Raw genomic sequence first — 20904 nt, forward strand, 5'->3', positions numbered from 1 at the left:
GATGATCATAAGTTTATGACTTTCTGCTACATATTTCTCGACTTGTCTCTCATCTCTAGGAAATCAAGAAAATGCTGGTGGCTCCTAGCAAAAAATTTCCTCACCTTTTCTAGTACTTTACTTTGTAGACAAACACACATGCTTTCCTGAGTGGGTGTTTTTGTTTCTTTCTTTGTTGATAAGCATTGATAGATATACATGTATGCTCCTTCCATTTGTTGCTTATGGTTATGCTTGGGTTTTGTTCATGAGATAACTTTTATTGAAGTTAAGGATTATTTTGTTAGAGGTACTTAAGAAGGCCAAAGCCCAAATAAGTACTCTTAGGGATCTTTATCAGAGACTTGCGGGGATTCTACGTGAGTGCCCCGGCCAATATTATAGGTAACTGTTGATACTGGTTTCCATTGCTCTTATCTTTCTCTGTGTAGTTCTCGGGTTATCTTTTGGTTCTTTTGTTGGCCAGATAGTGTTTTAAAATGCAGTCTCATCAAGCGGTATGCGGTGGGCACCGCATCGGGAAAGACTGCATATGCGGTTTGGAGGTATGCAGGCGCATATGTGCCATATCAGAGCTGCATAGCGCATCCGATCGCATACTGTTGCGCGATGTTATTTGCGATTGCGCCCCTTGGGGATGGGTAAAATGGTCTTTTTGACCATAAAAAATTGGGGGAAATAGTTTGGGGGGTATGAAACCCCCTAAGCGAGCATTTACAGCCACTTTTGTGGCTTTTTTAGGATCAAATTAATCAAAAAAAAAAAAAGGCAGAAATTGTTTTTCATTGAGATCTTGGATTTGGGGATTGTTTGATAATTGGATCTTGATTTGAACCTTTTGGTTGTTGATTTGGGGAAGTTTTGATGAATTTGTGACAAGAAATCGGGGGTTTCAAAGGCCGTGAAAAAATTGACTTCAAAATTATCTCTCAAGATGACTTTTATGATGAATGGATGATTGTATTAACGATTAACTCTTCTTGAGCTTGACTTCAAAACTCTTTAATCTTCATGGAGACATGCTTTTTGGTTTGTAGTATCACTATTTTGTAACTTTAAAGTTTGTGGTTGCAAATTTGTGCTTATGGTTGTTGATTGTTGAATGTTTTATGAAGCTAGTTTCAAGTTTCTAGTTTCTATCAGGGGATGGTGGATACAGAATCTTCGACAGCTAATATTTTTGTAGTTAATGAGTAAACTAAAATACCTACTATCACATATATCACCTCCATATTTTTTTTCTATGTATTAACCTACTGTTTTAGATTTTTTAGAATTTTTTTATATTTATTAACCGCATCGTCTCGATGCACCTGCATCCGGACCGCATTGAGCCGCATCGTCGCATCGCCCCCCTCACCGCTTTTGGCCGCGTCCCGCATTTTAAAACACTGTGGCCCGAAGATATGTAATGCAAAAGGGTTCCATGTTCAGTCATGGGTAAAAAATGTAGCTTTGAATGACTTCTTATTTGAAACAATCGACCCCAGAGAAGGATACGGAAGACATCAGGTGAACTATGGTACCATCAAGCATTCAAGATACCAGACACCATCAGGCATTCAAGACCCACCCACCAGAGCATTCACTTCCCGCCCACCATCACCAGCCACCACCTTACTGCACGTGTTGGGAGATGAATACAATATTACTCCCATTGACCTTGACATATATACAATAGTCCTCTTGGTTAAGTACAAAACCACCTTTTGACAATGTTCCTTGAAACTTGCGTACCACTACCTTGAGGCTTGCTTAAAGCCATAAAGGGATTTCTAAAATTTATACACTAGGTTTTTCTTTCCCTTCTCTTTGAAGCTCTATGGTTTTTAAATGTAAATATCTTGTTCTTACTCCCAATTTAGAAATGCATTCTTAACATCAATTTGGTGGAGTTCAAAGTCTAAATGAGCTGCTATAGCTATAAGGATCCTGATGGATGGTAACTTAGCTATAGGGGAGAAGGTTTCATCATAATCTATTTATTCTTTCTGACCAAACCACTTGGCTTGTAATCTAGCTTTATAATTCTCTAATTTCCCTTCCAAGTTCAGTTGCATTTTAAAGATCCATTTGCAGCCTTTGGGGACATAGGTTCACTGAGTCCCAACTTGGTTATGTTTGAATGAGTTAATTTCATCAATCATGGCTTCTCCCCATTGTGTCTTTTTTGAACAGGTAATAGCCTCTTGGTAGGAACGAGGTTCATGTAAGGATTCTTCTTCAGCTCTCTCATAATATTCTCTTTCGGAAGGTGAAGTTATCAGGTCTTCACCAAATTTTGTTACTTCTCTTAGGATGAGGTGGTTCGCGATCCTGGGCTTATGTCGCGTCACTCATTATCTCATAGAAATCAGCTTGTTTGTGAGTGGCTCATCCTTCAAAGAACTCATCCTCAAGGAAATGGGCATCCCTACTTTCGAGAACAACACATGTCAGGGTTGTAAAACTGGTGTCCCTTACCATGTGGTGGGTATCCTATGAAGATGCACTTAACGGTCTTGTGTTATGATTTTGTCCTATTCTGATGAGGTATTAGGACTTGAATAGAGCATCCCTATACTTTTAGGGGGTCAAGGGACGGAGCACGACTTGTGAAAATCTCATGAGGAGTTGGTAGGACAACCTTTATGGGAGTCTAATTAATAATGTAACTGGTTGTCAAAACTGCCTTTGTCTAAAAATCTAGGAAGAGAATAGCAATACCATCATGCTCCTCACCATTTCTATCAAAGTCTTATTGCGTCTCTTGTCTATCTCATTTTGTTGGGGAGTGTAGTGTATAATATATTGGTGTATGATACCATGCTAGGTATAGAATTTGTTAAATAGTGGTAAGGAATATTCTTCACCTCTAACGGTTCTAAGCACTTTTATTTTCTGGTTTGTTTGGGTTTCTACCTCATCTTTGTATTCTTTGAAACAGTCAAAGGCTTTTGACTTTACTCATTGTAAATATACATGGCCCAAAAGGGGAGTTGTCATCAATGAAAGTGATAAAGTACCTCTTCTGACCCTTAGTGACCTCATTTATATGTCCACAACTCTCACTATGGAGTTCTTCTAAAAAGCTAAGCTTTTGTATAGGATTTCTTAACCAACTTTCCTTGAACACATGATTCACAAACTTTGGTTAAGTCTCCATTCAAGTTTTTCAGTAGTCCTTCTCTCTTTAATCTCTCCATTTTCTTATGATTTATGTTCCTCAATCTCATATGCCATATGAATGAATCATCATCATTATAACACAAGGTATTAGATATAGACTCCTTTACTGCAACTGAAAAGGATCTGTTTATCTTGTAGACCATTCATGACTAATTCTTTCTCTAATTTCACTTCCACCTTGTTGCCAGTAAAAATGGTGGGGTATCCTGCCTTAACTAACCTAGAGATTGAAACCAAACTCCATCTTTGGAGCATAACAAGTTTGCCTTAGGACCGTGCTCTTTCCATTTTCTAGCTTAAGAATATAATCTCCAATATCCAAAATCTCGGTCTTGTGATTTCCACCCATGAAGATATGCTAGTACCCCTAGGCAATAGGCGTGAAGTTTCTAAAGCCATCCTTGGTATTAGATACATGGGCAGTGTACCTTGAGTTGCCTTTTTTTAGAATGAGCTGGGCATGCCCTCTATGATATCTGTGGATGGTGTGCCACCCCAAGCTCCCTACGGTGGTGCATGCCACCCCCTTGGACCTAGAGAGGAGAGAGAGGGATAGAGAGGGGCCCGTGGAGATAAAGGCTGGAAAATTTCAGATGAATGAGAATGAGGGGGGTCTGCCCTCTATTTATAGCCTTCAAAAGGGTCTAGGTATGCCTATCGGATTTAGAATTAATCTTAGCCATGGGACTCCTAGCTAATATGAGAGGTGAAAGAGAAATAAATCTGAGCCATCAATCCCATGAATCAGCCATCATGATTAAGAGAGGAATCTAGAAAGCTTATCCTCTGAATCCCCATCCACTTCTAGTCAACCTGTGGTAAGACCAATAAACCACACACCTTCTATTTTGGCTAGAAATTCCTTTTCTCTCACAAAAGATTGTAGGAACTCAAAGCCAAAAAGATTTGGTTAAAATATTCTCTACTACTACAAAATATGGACACAATCTTTTTCAAAGATCGCATTAGGTTTCCTTCTTTAATAAAACATTTTTATTAAAAGACAGCTTAAATCATTAACAAAAATGCAAAAAACATGCGTCCTCACTAGGTTAGACGTGTGGGCCATGCAAGCCCCATAGCCCACACCCCTGTGGAGCTGCCACCTTGTGGTGTTGGGGCCTTGGCCCCCCACTAGGTCCCTTAATGCCTCAGAGATATTTGAAAATTATGAAAACACCCTGTTAGGGTTTTTAATTGTTGAAAATGACTTTAAACTTTCTTAAAAATGTCTAAAAATCATAAAATCATTTCTTAAGCAGAACCAAATTTTCAGGAAGTGGAGTTGTACCAAGGGGTCAAGAATAGTGACTGTCAGGGCATTGCACCCTGCCCAGTAATCATGATCCTCGATTATCTTCTTAAACCAATCCAACGAGACCCATGACTTACAATCTCATGCAGGGACTCATGATTGGCTTTTCAAAGCTTGCTAATGAATATTGGAATTATGGTCCCAAAATGTGGATTACAAGTTCTCTCCCTTAAGAGGAAGTCACACGCACATATCACTATAGTGCAAGGGAGACTTCTCTATGCACATGTACATGTATCCCTTTGACGGATTGCTTCCCACTATATATTTATCATGTATACATGTTGTGCAGAAGCTTGTTGAGGATTCATCTCTCACAATCACATGCCTACATCCGCATACAGGAGATCACGAAGCTCTCCTAGCCTACAAACCATACTTGGGCTCTCTCCAATCTCAACAAGGGATGACCCTCCTGGGATCATTTTGGTAGTGCCATGTACCCAAAGGTAAAGGGTTTTGGCCATGACCAGGGCCATAGACCGCCTAGCCCTAGGTCAGTCAACCAACACACACTCCCATTGAAGTGTGTAGTACACTATAATTTTTATTTACATACTCTTTCAGGCTCTAAAGGTGACAAACGCCAATATCTCCCATTTGGGGGTCTAGGTTAGGGCTCCTCATCCGAACTTGTTGGTTGGGTGCAGGTCCAGGTGTAGGTCTAGTGGACCTGCACTTGACCATGTCCAAGTCCTAATATGGTCGAGTAGGTTAGGATCGGCGTGACTCATACCTAGCTTGTTAACATGTTGAGATATCTGAGATATTAGTGGATGGGAGATTGAAAATAGTAATATGAAATATTAAAAAAGGAAAAATTCAAATTAAAAAATATGGCACAAAATCATATGGTGTCTACCTAGGAATATTCGTCTTTTATGAGGATATATGACATAAGTTATTATGAAGTTTTAGGAAATCTCATTATATGTTCATTGGATTTGAGCATGATATTTTTGTTTCTTTTGACTCAAGAAAGACAGTTGATATTCCATCCTTGAGGCTGGAAGCCAATAGCAACCTCTAGATGATTATTACTTGGGAAAAATATGATTAGTGGAAGGGTCAAAATGTAATTTTCCACATGGATTTGTGTGGCCAAATGTTTACGAATCTTTGCATGGAGTTTAGTGAGGTTTGTTACTTTGGAAATTGAAAAAAGTAAAACTCCTCCACATTGAAACAACTAATACGGTGTATACCATGGCAATTTAGGGACAATTATTGTTAATGAAGGAGCAATTGTGCAACCATGCAAAAATAGGGTTGGTATATTAATGGTTGTTGATGACAATGTAAGTGACATTACGAGGTCAAAAAGTGTAGATGACATTATGAATTACAAAACTACAGTTTTTTTTTGTTCACAATCAATGTTTTCGAAAGTGCAAGGCTCCACCTAGGCAGGTGTAAGAAGACTTGTTTTATGCCTATCTTTGAATTTTCTTGTATTTGGAAATATTTACGTGTACAAGGCATTTTTGTAAAGCTGTTGCCCTAATGTAACACCATTCATTTAATATAAGGATTCATTATCCTGGGCATGGTACTCCAGTTCTGTTTAGGCTAAAGCGTAGCATGCCACTTTGTCTTCTCTCTCTTGTCTTCCTCTTGTTTGTGTTCCAGGTGCAAGATTTGTCGACATAAATAAAGTTAACATGGTATCAGAGGAGGTTTGAATATGCTCTCAATGTGATCAGCTCTAATCAAGGTAACCTATATTTCTTTCTTGAAGATTCATAATCTCTTCCTTCTCTAAACCCTAATCTTTCTTTACCTTCTTTCATCATATTCTCATCCTTCCTAAACCCTAGTATTTCTATCTCATATTTCCTCCATAGTGTTCACACTATTGTTCATGTCGCCATGCACATTACTGTTCACGTTACTGTTCACATCACTGTTCACATGCTGTTCTTTCCTTCAAAGCCTCATATTTCAGCCACAAAACTCTTGATTGGAATCTATAATACTGCTTTTGCTATTCTCCTTTTCGGTTCTTGAAATCTAGTCCAAAACCCTAACTACTTTTCTCTCTCCTACTCTATTTCTTGCTCTCCACTCCAACCCCCTTCTATATTCTCTTATAGTCTATCTCTAGATTCTCTCATTCTCTATAGACCTCTTATTCTCCTTTTTTCATATCTGGTGCGATTATAATCCGAGTCCATTTTTCTCACCATGGGATAATCTTTGAGTTCTAATTCCTTTTCATTCCCAAATCCTCAATATGTCTGAGTTAAACACACTGATAATTTTATTGTCTTGAAAGGAACTGTTGCTCCCTTCATCAAAGGTCAATGCCTGTATGGCCATTTGGATGGATCCAGTATAGGTCACCACCAGAATACATTGTTGAAGAAAGCACAAATTCAGATGAAACGAAAGGGACCACTACAATGCTCAATCCTGCCTCTGAAGAATGACTCGCTAAAGATCAAAATCTTTTTGGATGGATTAATTAAACCTTGTCTGAAGAAATTTTGGGTCAAGAGGTGAATCTACCTACAATATATGATTTTTGGATAACCTTAAGTTAGTTTGACTGTCAAGAATCAGAGGCTTGTGTTATGCAATTCAAATTTGAATTTCAAGATTTTAGGAAGGGGAAGATGTCGGTATCTGAATTTAAAACAAGATAAAGGGAATATGCAACCAACTAGCAAATAATTAGCTACTTGTTGAAGATAAGACAAGTTCCAATAGCACTATGAGGGTTGGGTGAAGACCATAGAACTTTTTGGATAGCCCTAAATGAGTTCGACTTCCTTGATGACAAGGGATTATCTCCCTTTTGTTGCCAACCTTCTACCAATGTCGCTACAACATGAGGCATTGCTCTTTTGCAAAGAGGCTCAAAACTTGTCTTCCAGTAATGAGACCACGTTATCCTTGTTACTAACAAGAGAAATGCTGCATAGAATTCCAATAGTTTTCGAGGAAATAACATAGGTCGTGGTGGTCGAGGTGGCAGAAACTTCTATGATGTTGGTCGAAGTCTCTTACCTACTCCTAATGGGACTGGGAAGAGAGTCATCCGTCAAATATGCGGAAGAGGGCATTTAGCAGGCCAAATGATAGGTTTTTCCATTGGATTCTTAGCAAAATGCCACCAATTATGCAGAGATTTTCCGGCAACATTCACTAGAATTTTCCGTTCACCTCCACTCAAAGTTGCAGAAGAAAAACTTGATTTGGGACTATCATGGCCCTCACAAACTCCTTCAGAAATTCATGGACTCAGAAAAACCATCAATCTTTGGTTTAAAGGATTCATTCTCATTAAGGAGAGGAAGCAATGAATTGTTTATCAGTTCTTCTGTCCCGTCTTGTTCTCTACTGATGTTACTCTTTTATATTAATTGGAGACAGATTTGAACTTGAAAATTTAGAGGGAACGGTGTTTTCATTGGATTTGTACAATCCATCATTAGCTGGTTTTCTTCTGCATGTAAATTGCTTGTCGATAGAGCAATTTGTCCCTTTGCAGGTTAGATTGGTTGTGTTCTTGAACGTAAGGAACCGGTCGTAGGGCGTTGAGGAGAGAGAAACCAGCGAGATGTCTTCTTCCTCATTTTGGTCTTCCAAGGGGATGATTCTTCTGATACTTTACTCACTCTGTCTCTCTCCAAAAGTTAAAAAAAAAAAATAGCTTCTACAGGGACAAGTTGTACGGTGGACTGAACTTCTTATGGGAGAAAAAGAAAATGAAGTTAACGTGCTAAATTTTAACTTCTGATTTGAGTTAAGATGGACGGTTCACGCCACTATCTGTGGAAGGGTCCTATAGGATCACTACTCTTTTTTTTATATGAAACACATAAAGTTGTTTCCTTCTATGTTATCTAGTTTTGTTTTTTCTATTTTTCCTTTATTTTTTTAGGAACCCACTTTCCTTTTTTTCATGGGTCATCTATCTTAACTTTATTCAGAGCTCTGCATGTATTTGGTCATTTCATTTCAATAAGCATTTGTTAATGAAATTTTGTACTGAGTTGTCTTGTTTGAAATTTTTTACTTGTACCCATTTTCTTTAATTTTTCATGGGTCGTCTACCATGTATTTGCTCAGTGCATTTCTTGAAATTTTTTTCTTATGCTAATTCTTAGTAACCGTCTCTCTACTCTCTCTTCTCTTGTCCTCCACAGCTGGTCGATCTCTCTCTACTCTCTCTCTCCACCCATCGCCGTTCTTTCTCTCTCGCTCCCTTGCTATGCCTCTTCGATTTTTTTTATTTTTATATCCTCGCTCTCTCTCCTTAATGGACTTTCTCTCTCTTTTGCTGTCTTGCTTTCATGGAGGGAGAAACTAAAAACATATAAAAAGCAAAGACAAACAAAACATAACAATAATGGGTTTCACTCTCTGTCTCAGAGTGTCTCAGACCAAACCTCTAATAAATAGAGTCACAAGAACCACATATACTGATCCCACCATTTTGGCAAGAACACCAATCATTATGGGGGAACCCAATATCACATTGACAATCACACTATCTTGGGTAAAGGGAAGGCCACTGGTAAGCGATAGTGTTCCCTTGTCTTAGTGCGCAGTCCACATGTTGGTGAAATACTTTAACGTGGTGATTTGCTTCAACCTGAACTCTAGAGTTAAGGATGCATTTATATGCAAACCGCACCCTTATTTTAAAGTTCCGATTCTTTTGACTTTTGACTTACAATCTCTCAGTGGATTACGTCCTACACTTAATCAAACATAGTACACTTGATTTTTTATTGGTCAATAGTAGTGAATAAAATGAGAAAAAGAAAATTGCATCCTGTAACTTGTATATAATCCCACTCAAAAAATTTGACCCTCTGGTGTCGTAGGGACTAGGGACTTCTCCTAAACAAAAAAAATGGTTTCAAAGATAAATGATGTTCTAAAAAATAAAATTTATTATGAAAAAATCATAGTGCAAAACAAACCTACAGTGTTATATGCCCTGTCATAATGAGCGTGAAGATGTGGAATATTTAAGTATGAATTATTATAAAATTCTGACTTACAATCTCTTTGTGGATTACATTTCACATTTATTGAGTGGTCAATAGTTGTGAAAAAGATGAGTAAAAAATATTTGCATCTTGTATCTTGTGATTAGGTGAAAAAGATCGAGTATAAGATCATTGCTTGTTCCTTGTGATTAGGTGTCCACCTCGAGATAATTTGATGCTTTGGTGTAGTAGGGACTGCTTCTCTTAAACAATTAAATAAAATGGAATTCACATAAAACAGATGTTCTCCTAAACAAAAAATATTGTTGAAAAAACTTAGTGCAAAAGTAACAAACTGAGTTGTGTACTTTTTAATGAGGGTAAAGATGTGGAATACTTAGTCTTAAGTTCTTAACTCTAAATAACTCTTAATAATCACATGGTCACGTCCTCTTAGTTTCAAAAAATCTATTCGAAAAAATCTAAACTTCAAATGGTCCGATAGTTATTAAGTTATAACCGTCTTTGTTACCTGCAAAAGACATCACCGTCATGTTTAGTAGTTAGTACTTTAAAACTCTAAATATTTAAATTTGATAGTTCATTCTCTTGAAGGGGCGAGTTGGTGTTCTAGTGCTAGCTTTGCCAACCACATTCTCCCGCAGATGATACACTAATTCTCCTGCAGATGATACACTAACACATGTCGATGCCACCATCTTTGCTTCATGCACAACATGCAGCCTTGTAGCTACAACACTGCCTACAGGCCCCATACCACACGCCGTCATGGCTTGAGCTTGAGAAAACCCAAACTCCTCTAATGTCTAAACAATCTATGGAGTGACACTTGACACTTCCTAAATGGTATTGCAGTACTTCTAATGTCTAACAAGTCTACCCAGTGACACCTGACCAACTCGCCCCTTCAATACTTCAAAAACTTGATTCCAAATATGTTAGAATCACGATTCTACACAGCAACATATCTATGTACCACATATGTCAGAAACTCGAATCAAGTGATATCGGAAACTCGATTCCGCTTTTGTAAGTCTCGATCTCAAACCAGCATGGATCTCTGATCTATATACTTCAGAAACTTGATTCCAAATATGTTAGAAATACGATTCCATAGATGATGGAAATTCAATTCCAAATATGTTAAAATCACGATTGCATAAATGATGGAAGCTCGATTCCACACGTCGGAAAGTTGATTCCATATATGATGTAAACTCGATTCTGCATGAGTCGAAAACTAGATTCCATAGATGACGAAAACTCGATTCTGCATATTTATGAAACTTGACACTTGGAGCGTCGAACCTAGGGGCATGGGAATCTCGATTTCAAGGAGGCCAGAATCTCGATTCCATTTGTGGATGAAACTTGGACCTATTTCGATCGATACTCGATTCTTGAAAATTAGGAATCTCATTCCCAGCAATTCCTATTGTACGGACAACGATTCCTACAACGGGAAACTTCCGGCCAGGCATGATTCCGCGATTCCGGTTCTTGAAACGATACGGGTTCCCAGGCGTTTCCAATAACTATGGTTTTAACATCCATTTGGTGGAGCTCAATGTCAAAATGTGCTGCTATGTCAATCAAGATCCTAATGGATGCAAATTTAGCAACTAGAGAAAATGTTTCATTGTAGTCTATCCCTTCCTTTTGGGTGAACCTTTTGACTACAAGTCTGGCTTTGTATTTCTCTAATTTTCCTTCAGAGTTCAATTTTTTTTTTTTAACATCTACTTGCATCCTATAGACTTTTGGTCATATGGTAGAGGCACTAAATCCCAAACCCATTTTTGAATAATGGAGAGGTATTCTTCATTCATGGCTTTTTCCCATTGGGTTCTTCAGGACTGGATAAGGCTTCTTTATAGGTTGAAGGCTCATTGTCAGGTTCTTCTCCAACTCTTTCATAGTGTTCCCCCAGATGGGAGAAGAAATCAGGTGGTCTTCTAATTCGGTTGCTTCTCATAAGGGTTTGTGGTTCGGGTTCTCGAGTTTCAACCCTGTCACTGGTCATCTCAAAGAGATCAACTTTCTTGTGATTACATCTTGCTTCGAGAAACTCATCCTCGAAGAAGCAGCATCCTTATTATCTAAGAGTGCTCCATTCTCTAGGTTGAAACGATAGCCCCTTATCATGATCTCGGTATCCTTTAAAGATGCACTTGATGGTTTTGGAATCAAGTTTGGTTTGGTTTTGGTGTGGGATTAGGACATGGGCCGAGCATCCCCATACTCTACGATGGTCAAGGGAGAGAGCACGACCAGTGAATATTTTGTGTGGAGTAAGTGGGGCTGCCTTTGTGGGAGTTTAGTTGAGGATATACCTTATCTTTAATACTGCTTCTCCCCAGAATTCTAGGGAGATCTTTGCATGCCCCATCATGCTCCGCACCATCTCTACTAAGGTCCTTGTTCATCTCTTGTCTACACCATTTTGTTGAGGTGTATAGGGCATGGTAATTGATGAACTATGCCATGCTCTACAGACATCTCTTTAAATAGCTATGAAGTGTACTCGCCTCCTCTATCTGTTCTTATTATATTTATTTCCTTATTGGGTTGGTTCTCTACCTCGGCTTTATATTCCTTAAACATGTAGGGCTTCGAACTTTGTATGCAATAAATAAACATAGTCAAAACGCGAGTGGTCATCTATGAAAGTGATGAAATATCTCTTGTGGCCTTTGGTTGCCACATTAATGGACCACATATATCGTTGTGGATAACTTCTACAATGTCAGAAGCTCTTTGATCTTTCGTAAAGGGTTTCTTTACCAATTTTCCTTGCACACACGATTCACATACTTTAGAAAAACCCCTTTTGTAATTTTCCAATCAACCATCCTTCCTTAATCTTTCCATTCTTTTATGATAAATATGCCCTAATCTCATATGCCTCAAATAAGCATCATTCTCACATTCTGGGGATGAGACATAAGCAACTCGATTCTTTATTTCAATTTCAAACAAACCATTGTTTAACATATCAGTCATAAAGACTTCTCCACGAGTTTTAACAGTCACCTTATCAGCAACAAAAATGGTGAAATATTCAACTTTAGCCAATTTTGAGACTGAGATCAAACTCTTTCTCATTTCGGGAGCATAAGGTATTTGTTTCAATATCATCGTTCCCCACATTTAAGATTCATAACATAGTCCCCAACGCCCAAGATCTCAGTCTTCTGATTTCCACCCATGTAGATAAACTGCTTTCCAGGGGTCCATGGGTTGCGGTATCCTTTCGTGGTGTTCGACACATGGGCTGTAGCACCCCAGTCAAAACACCAACTAGCATCCTTGGGATCAACAAGCATAGATTCAAATACAGCACAAGCATTTTCTTTATTCTCCCCGGCATTATTTCTTTTTTGTTTGCAAAATCTAGCTGTGTCCCACTTTACCGCACTTATAGCACTCTCTCTCCCCTTTCTTATTTTTGTTTTTGTTTTTAATAAAGTTACCCTTGCCCTTACCCTTTTTCTTAAAACTTGGCGCATTAGGCTTAAAGTTAGCCACATGCACCGCATCATGGGGTGCGGGTGCATCACACACACTTTTTCTCTTTTCCTCGGCCTTAACAAGGACATAAAGTTCTTTTAACTCGGGAGTATTCTCTTGGGCAGAGAGAGATGATATAAACACCTCCCAAGAAGCTGGGAGAGTGTTCAAAAGGTCACAAATCTGCATGGGCTTGGGAGGCTTCATATTGATAGGTTCGAGTTCATGTACTAGTGCCCAGAACACGTGCACATGATCTGCAACTTTTGCTCCATCCGCTATCTTTAGCTCGTGCTACTTCTTTAGAGCTAGGGTTTACTTGACCAAAGAAGGATCTACAAATTCCTTATCCAGTTTTTCATGTATCGCTTTGGCGGTCTTCAAACTCTTATATTCCGATGCATAAGAGTCTTGCATCGCAACAAGCAATATATGCTTGGCAAGCATGTTTTTCCGCTCCCACTGAGAATAATCATCTTTTACGTGTTGCCTCTCATATGCGTTCCCTCTTGGAACTGGTGGAGGGTCTTAGGTAAGCGTATCATGTAGATTCCTCTCAAAGAGGACATATCCCACTTTATGCTTCCAAGACGCGTAATTGCTTCCATCGAATCTTTCTGATTTCAAGAGTTTGGCCATGAAAAATCTTTGCGGTAATGACTCTTTGAATCAAATTACAGCAATAATAATAAAAAATAAAATAAAATGGCAGCAAGAATTCCCAGCTTTGATACCAATGAAAGATGAACTATGTGACCGGGCAAGTCAATAGCAATTAAAATTTTTTCTACTCTTTTATACTTATTGCCACCCGGATCACTTATAAGTGTCCAAAATACAATTTTGACTTAATGAAATAACCAAGACCTATCACTTGCATGCTATTAAAAGAAAATTACATTCATCATGTAGAACTGAAAATTACATAAGAAAGCAAAAGAAGCAACAAAAGCACGAAATCATGAAACAACTGGTACCTTGCCTCAGGTTACCCCCACGGACTTTGTACACCCCAAACCGGGTGTCCTCCACCTATGGTGCATGGGATCTTGGTTCAAGAATACACTTCACAATTAAGGAAGCCTAGGCAAAACCCTTAGAGATCATTACATGGGATTTCCTTGAGCAAGGCTCAGCACATGTGCATGAGGCAAGAACTTAAGGCTAGGGCTTGTGTGGCTTGGGCATGCTATCCCTTAGGGTTAACCTTCCTAAACCCTAATTTTTTATGAGAGAAAGCAAGAGAGGAGAGGCTAGAGTGGGGTGTGCCCCCTTTGGTTGCGTGGAGAGAGAGAGAGAGAGCGAGAGATAGATTTGAAATAGAACCCCATAGCTACTATTATTAGACAAGAGACTAGGGTTTTGCTATTATTATGAAGTTTAATCTTGACCTTTGATCTTGGAGACCTATGGGGTAAAAAGATCTCAACCATTCATTCCTTAGACCGACCATCATGATTAAAGGAATGATGTGGAACCTTATCCCTCAGTTTCCATAACTCCATTCGCATCAAATATTTTGTGTAGAGAAAGTATTTAATAAATATTTGATATCTTACACTTTTCTATCTAGTTTCAATTCAAATCTCTGCAACTTAGCTTTCGAAAACTTTAAAATAACACATGCCTTAGAAGGCACATGAAACAATAAGGAAAGCTTGCATGGAGTGGGGCGCACCGCCCATATGGTGTCCATGTGGGCCCCATGCCCCACACATTGGTGGACCCATTGAACCCCATTGGGCCCTCAATACATTAGTATTAATTTTTAAATATTAAAACAAATTTTAGAAGACCTCCAAATATTTTATTTTTCTCTCTGACTAAAATAAATCCAGAAAATTAATTTTTCCTCATATAAAAATCATCTTTCAATAATATAAAATACCCAGCTTCTAATTGGGTATACAAAGTGAAATATAAACCTATTGGGAGCATTGAAAGGTTTAAGGAAAAACTCATGGCAAGAGGATTTAACCAACAGCATGGCTTGAATTACGAGGAAACCTTTAGTCTAGTTGTTAAAATTGTACGGTAAAGGGTTGTTATATCCCTTGCTTTCATGCACGATTGGACACTTTATCAATCAGATGTTAAAAATGGTTTCTTGCATAGAGAATTAAATAAGTATATATGGAACAACTACCTAGGTTCAATGCAGCAAACCCAGTTGGATATGTTTTTAAGTTAAAGAGATCTATATGGGCTGAAGCAGGCATCTAGAACTTGGTTCTCTAGTTTTTATGATACATAGAGATCTTTGTTGTGAATTTCGGTCTTCACTGTCCTTTTGGCTTGGCCATTTGTTGGCATTTTTCTTATTACATTTCTTAGTATAAGTTTGGACTTGAGTTTTTCAAATTTTCTGCATTCTTCTCTTCCTATTTGGTCTGATCAGAATATTTAGCAGTTTTCCTTCTATGGTAAAAAATCTTTTATGAGTTTGAGCATTATAGTCTAATGTATGGAGCTGTTTGTCTCAGCCATTAGGATTTAGAAGGTCATGTGAAATTCCCTTGTGTGGCATCTTGATTGGCACAAAATGATTGAAGATTTTTTAGTACTTTAATGCTTTATTATTTGTGACTCCACCTAGTAATCTTTGAGAATGGATCCGTTTGACTCCACCTAGTAATCTTTGAGAATAGATCCGTTTGACTCCAATTTTCATTAGAGCAATGGTTGTATCCTTTGTTATGTATGAGATATACCTTTTCAACATACTGCTTTTATGCTTTTTGCCATGTATTTAGACGTATATGTGACTGGTGGAACTTTGATTATTACTATTGATTTTATGTTCTGCATATTTGATCCTAGGGGACACTAGTGCCACTTCATTTGACAATGAGTTCATATTGGTGATTTAAACCCTTGTTTACTGAGTTATCAGTGAGGTCGCCGCGCTGAAATCTCAAGTAGCATCTAAATTCGAAATCTCTATGAAATCAATTGGGATGAATACTTTTTTTCCCCCATTCTTGAAAGGATATGGTACCTGAGTCTACAGATCAAGTTGTTAAGCCTTGCATAACTTATGTTGGTTTCATATAATCTGTTTCATCATGACATATTATGGTGTTTATTCTATTCATGTTAGTAGATTACTACATTGCTACTTTAAAGTTCTCAAGCTTATAAGTGTCGAATATATTTCTTTCCCAGTATTGTGCCAGGAGAACATTCACAAGGCACCTTATCATTGGTTACAGTATTTGAATGTTTGTGTGCGCTTGTGCTTGCCTAACAATTTATTTATCTTCTGAATCAATTGATCATTCTTGTCTACCGTATGGTAGCAACCCTGGGGTCACGATTATCCCTTTTCACATTGGAGCTAAGCTATTTCTTTTGTCGTTGTTGCTGGACCAATTTTTAGGTATTCCATCTAATAGTTTCTTAAATAATGGATGGGCATAGTTAGGGCCACATTAATTCCCGTCAAGAAGTTTTATTACAGAATACCTTTAAGGGAGATCTGCAAATTTTGTAAATATACCATGCTGCTTGATCTTAGGTTTTTTCTGATGTACTAATTATTCAAGGCCTACCTTTTTTATTTGATTTAACTTGACATTGGTCTGAATATGAATTTAGCTTGGCAATATATTGACTTTGCAATGGCAGATACGATGAGAAATCCAAAATCTTACAGCCAATTCTCTTCCATTTTAAGTCTAAATATTACATGAGAATTTGATGATTACTATTTAAGTCACAGTGCGTCTTAATTACTAGAACTGTGACTTATGATGGTGGTTCTGGAAACTAATTGCTGTGACATCTTGAACCATGCCTTACTATTCTTTAGTTCATTGATATGGTTCTTTACCAGATGGACTGTTTATTTTTGGGAAATCTATCATGCCAAACCTAAAGTATAAAGTGTTCTGACCCATGATTATGTGTACTTTGATGATTTTCTTGAAATTAAGTCCAAAGAAACTGATGATATAAATAGCTCATCTCTTTGGCTGCATTTTGGTTTATTTTTCTGTATTTTTTATGTTTGTATTGTCAAGTGGTAATTTATGAATATATCTTTCTTTAGTTCATTTTGAAAGTCACTGTGGTCTCTTGAATACTGTAATTGAACCTTTTCTTAGCAGTTTCAGGTTTTGCCTTCTTTTATCATCATTCAAGACTTCTCCCAATTATTTGGGGTCTGCACGTTTCATTTTCCTTAATTTTTTTATATTTGTTAGTATTTAGAAAACACAAGGGTTGTTTCACTTGGATTGCACACAGATTATTTGAATTTTCTTGGCCAGCAAATCAATTCTTTTTACTGGTTTAAAATTGACATCATTGATTCTACTAAGAAAACATGAGTATGAGAAGCTTTCAAATATATCTGTACTATGCATGTTTAATGTCCATGTGACCATATTTTCTGTTGATTATTATAGTACTATGTATGTTTAATGTCCATGTGACCATTTTTTCTGTTGATTATTATGCTGGGTACAGTATATTCTTTAAGCACGTGTTCTTAAATATAACTCATTTCCTTCTATTAGCTATCTCTTGGGGATGCAAGGGCTTATTATCTTTCAACTGCAAAGAATGAACTGGGGGTCGTATCTGCACAAAGTGCTGCAGGTATGAGTTTGTATTTATTAGATTTTCTGTGGAACCATATGCATAGTTGAGACGTCAGCTCCTGAAATGGTCTTGTAAATTTCCTAATCCAAGCACCATGTGCTTAATATAATTGCTCATGATGCACCAACGTGAATAAGCTTCCTTGTCTCTTTTTCAATAATGTTGAGCTTACCATGCGTCATTTCTGGAAATGCCTTGATTTTAATTATGGTGTGGTCTCAAATTACGTTTGATGATGGATATGCTTAGACATTGAGCTCACTATTTTTGTTGTTCATTGAATGATAAATATAATGGATATTATGGACTGGTTTTGAGTTCTTCTAAAGCCGTAGAACATAATTATGATTTTTGTTTCTCATATAGCGCGGTTGGTTCAGTACGGTTCTAAGGTTTTGTAGTTATGTCATATTATGATGCTAATGCCTTTCACCCCGTATTAGGCTGGACGTCTATTGTACCAACATCATAGTGGAATATGTAGAATGTGAATTGTTTTCTGCAAGTATCTTTTGCAAGTGCCCAGTAAGAATAGCCTATGGGACCTTAGAATGTAGGTTTCTGTCTCTGTTTTTTGGCTGATTGATCAGAAATTGGTCTCTTTACTGAACTTTAATGCCTCTTATTTTAGGCTGCATCAATGCCCCCCCTTTTCTGTGAATGCAGTACAATAGGAATGAAAAGACCTCAGGAGCTCTTTTCTTTCCTATTGTAAGACATGGACTGAGTGGAATTCTCACACCTACCAAATTTTAAAAGATGTTGCAATCGGTGGTGTTTTGACCACATTACCACATTAACATCCCTAAACATTTCTGGTGTGCATTGCTGAAATAGCCCTTTCCTGAACATGGCCTAACCATATTGGGTGTTCATTGCTGAAATAGCTGCTTCCTGAAAAAACAAAAAGCTTTTCACCAACATTTTTGTTCTTTGCCATGATCATTTATGTGACTTGCAGGTTTGTTTGAACCACATTTTGCATTCAGGACATCACTAGGGAGTTCAATAGAGAAATAATGGATGGTTATTTGTACAGTATATAACATGTTGGTGAAAAACTTCCAAAATTTTTTCTGCTTATATTTTTCACATGTATTTTCTTCTAATGTGTGTAATTCTTGGTGATCATTGAATTTTGATCTAGTATTACCTTTTCCAAATCGCAAAGAGTTTATTTGAGCATGTGGAAAGGCTATTTAAGAACTTTTTCATGCTCCGGGACAATTGATCATAGTAGAGTAGCTGGGTTGTTCACACAATTGGTCCAGGCTGAGTGGAGAAAAGATCTGTCATATGCCACTGAGGCATTTGGTGTTCTGCTTTTGTTAACACTGATAATTGATTCTGGTTTTCCAATATGGTAAATGGTTCGCATAGCAGTCATGATGGACACTATATTGGACCCTTGGATCTTCAATCTGAAAGCAAAGATCAGGAATTTATTTTAATATTGGATCTTCTGCTATGGCATGGAGGCATGCTTTCAAATGAGTATATTTGTATGCTTCAAATGTCATTATGAAACAATGAACGAAAGAAATCATGGTTCGAATGCGGAGCTTGGACCCAAGTGACTCGGGCGAGTTCGAGTGGACTCACCTAAGTCCCTGCAATGAGCTTCTTAAAAACCCAAAGAAATTTAAAAATGGTAAAAATCCTGAAAATTGATAAAAATCAGGAAGAAAACCTAGAAATAGCGCAAAAAGTATATAAAAGGTGATAAAAAAAGTTTCCAAAAAGTAGAAAATATAGAAGGCTGGTGATCATTTTCTCAAAAAAATTCTCAAAACAAGTGTGGAACAATAGAAGAATCATTAAAAATCATAAAAGCATCAAAAGTATATAGAAAGTTAATTATAAATTAATTAGAATTGATATAGTCCAAGATTGAATCAATTATTGATATATTAATTAGTTATAAATATGTATACCCCGAGTTGTGCGTGTTTCGCACTCAACAGCCTGCTGAGTTTGAGTGACTTAGGCGAGTCCTAGTCAACTTGACTGAGTTTTCTTATTCGGCAAGAATCTGTCTATATGAAGAGAGAGAGAGAGAGAGAGAGAGAGAGAGAGATGTTTTTCGCCTTCTTGCTTTATGCAGTAGCTTAAAGATTTTATTGTGTACTTCAATATATGGAAGAAAACAATTGAGTCAATATGCATCCCCAGTGTACATGTTCTGACATGCCTTCATGTAACATGCATCCATGTATGACTGCTAATCAAGAATGCTCACTTTCATAAATGTGAACAGATGTTAATTCATGTGCATGTGCCATGCATTCTCATGCTTACACTCTCCGAAGACAAAATTGCACCAAAGGGATTTATGGCTTGCCTTGCAAGAGGACAATGAATCTTCTACATGTGTTTTATTGTCTGCTTAGATTTATTTTATTATTTATTTCTTTTTCAATTGCCACTTGAGCTATTTTGTACTTGATCTGCTCCTGTCAAGTTTTCTTGGGTAATATTTTGGTCGAACACTAACTCTGCTAAAAATAGACCCTGTGGTTTTCATGGGTGCTTCTATCGCTAGTAATATGTTTTGAGAGCTTGGGGACCTGTTCTTTGAATGGATGTCACTGGTGTGCAATTCTAGTTATTTTTTACTTGAACCATGCCTGATTCATAGCCCTACAAAATGATTTGGTGTTTGGCTAAACTGATTTTATAGTTCCATAAAGGGAGGGCATTGAAAGATGATGTGTAGCAATATCTATTCTACTACATCCATTTTTACTGATCATTGATTTAAGTTTGTTTATTGGGTTTTTGCAGGTGCAACTATGATACCTATCAGTTGGACAGAGATGCAATGCCCTCAGACCGGCCAAATCAAGCAAAGAAAAGTTGCAAAAGTTAAATGATATGGTCCCATTTGTAGCCTTCAACTTTGACCTTGTTTGTATATTTGTCGTCCAGGCTAATGCTATTTTTTCCTTTTTTAAGGTTTATTTGAGTGCTTGTTAGTTGGGATTCTGAATAAGTACATGTTTTATTTTGCTTAGCGGGAATTCATGATTTATTTTGGTTAGAGGAAATTTGAGAGTTATTACCACCATTAGTACAAAATGGCTTTGCTTTGTTCCCCTTCGGTGCTGATACTATGGGAAGAAATCCCTTCAATAATTAAGGCAATCTTTAATTCCGTTTCTCATTAGATTATCTCGTTTAGGTTGGTATTTACAAAATTCAAACCTTAAATCCTTCTTGAACGATTGAGACAAGTAGCTTTATACTAGGTAACTTGCATCACTTAATCATCATCCTCATATTTATTATCGAGAAATTTACACTTACGTTCCCTCAATGTTTGTTATTGTAAAGATTCTCTCA

The 20904-nt window shown here is 37.4% G+C and overlaps 1 protein-coding gene across 3 annotated transcripts in view; it reads left to right on the forward strand.

Moving 5' to 3' along the window:
- LOC105421190 (exosome complex component csl4-like) overlaps window positions 1-20640 on the forward strand; it is a 36465-nt gene extending 15825 nt beyond the window's left edge. For 2 of the 3 annotated variants that reach the window (XM_020671576.2, XM_011627609.3), the window contains 2 exons: window positions 17478-17559; window positions 20347-20640. In XM_020671576.2, the coding sequence (XP_020527235.1) occupies window positions 17478-17559; window positions 20347-20435 (171 nt within the window). In that variant the 3' untranslated portion in view covers window positions 20436-20640. The remainder of the gene's footprint in view (window positions 1-17477; window positions 17560-20346) is intronic. The other variant, XR_016059955.1, reaches the window with a different exon arrangement.
- Window positions 20641-20904: the final 264 nt, after the last annotated feature.

This window comes from Amborella trichopoda, chromosome 7, assembly GCF_054954075.1.
Source record: "Amborella trichopoda isolate Santa Cruz 75 chromosome 7, AtrichopodaSantaCruz75HAP2 v2.0, whole genome shotgun sequence".
NCBI lineage: Eukaryota > Viridiplantae > Streptophyta > Magnoliopsida > Amborellales > Amborellaceae > Amborella > Amborella trichopoda.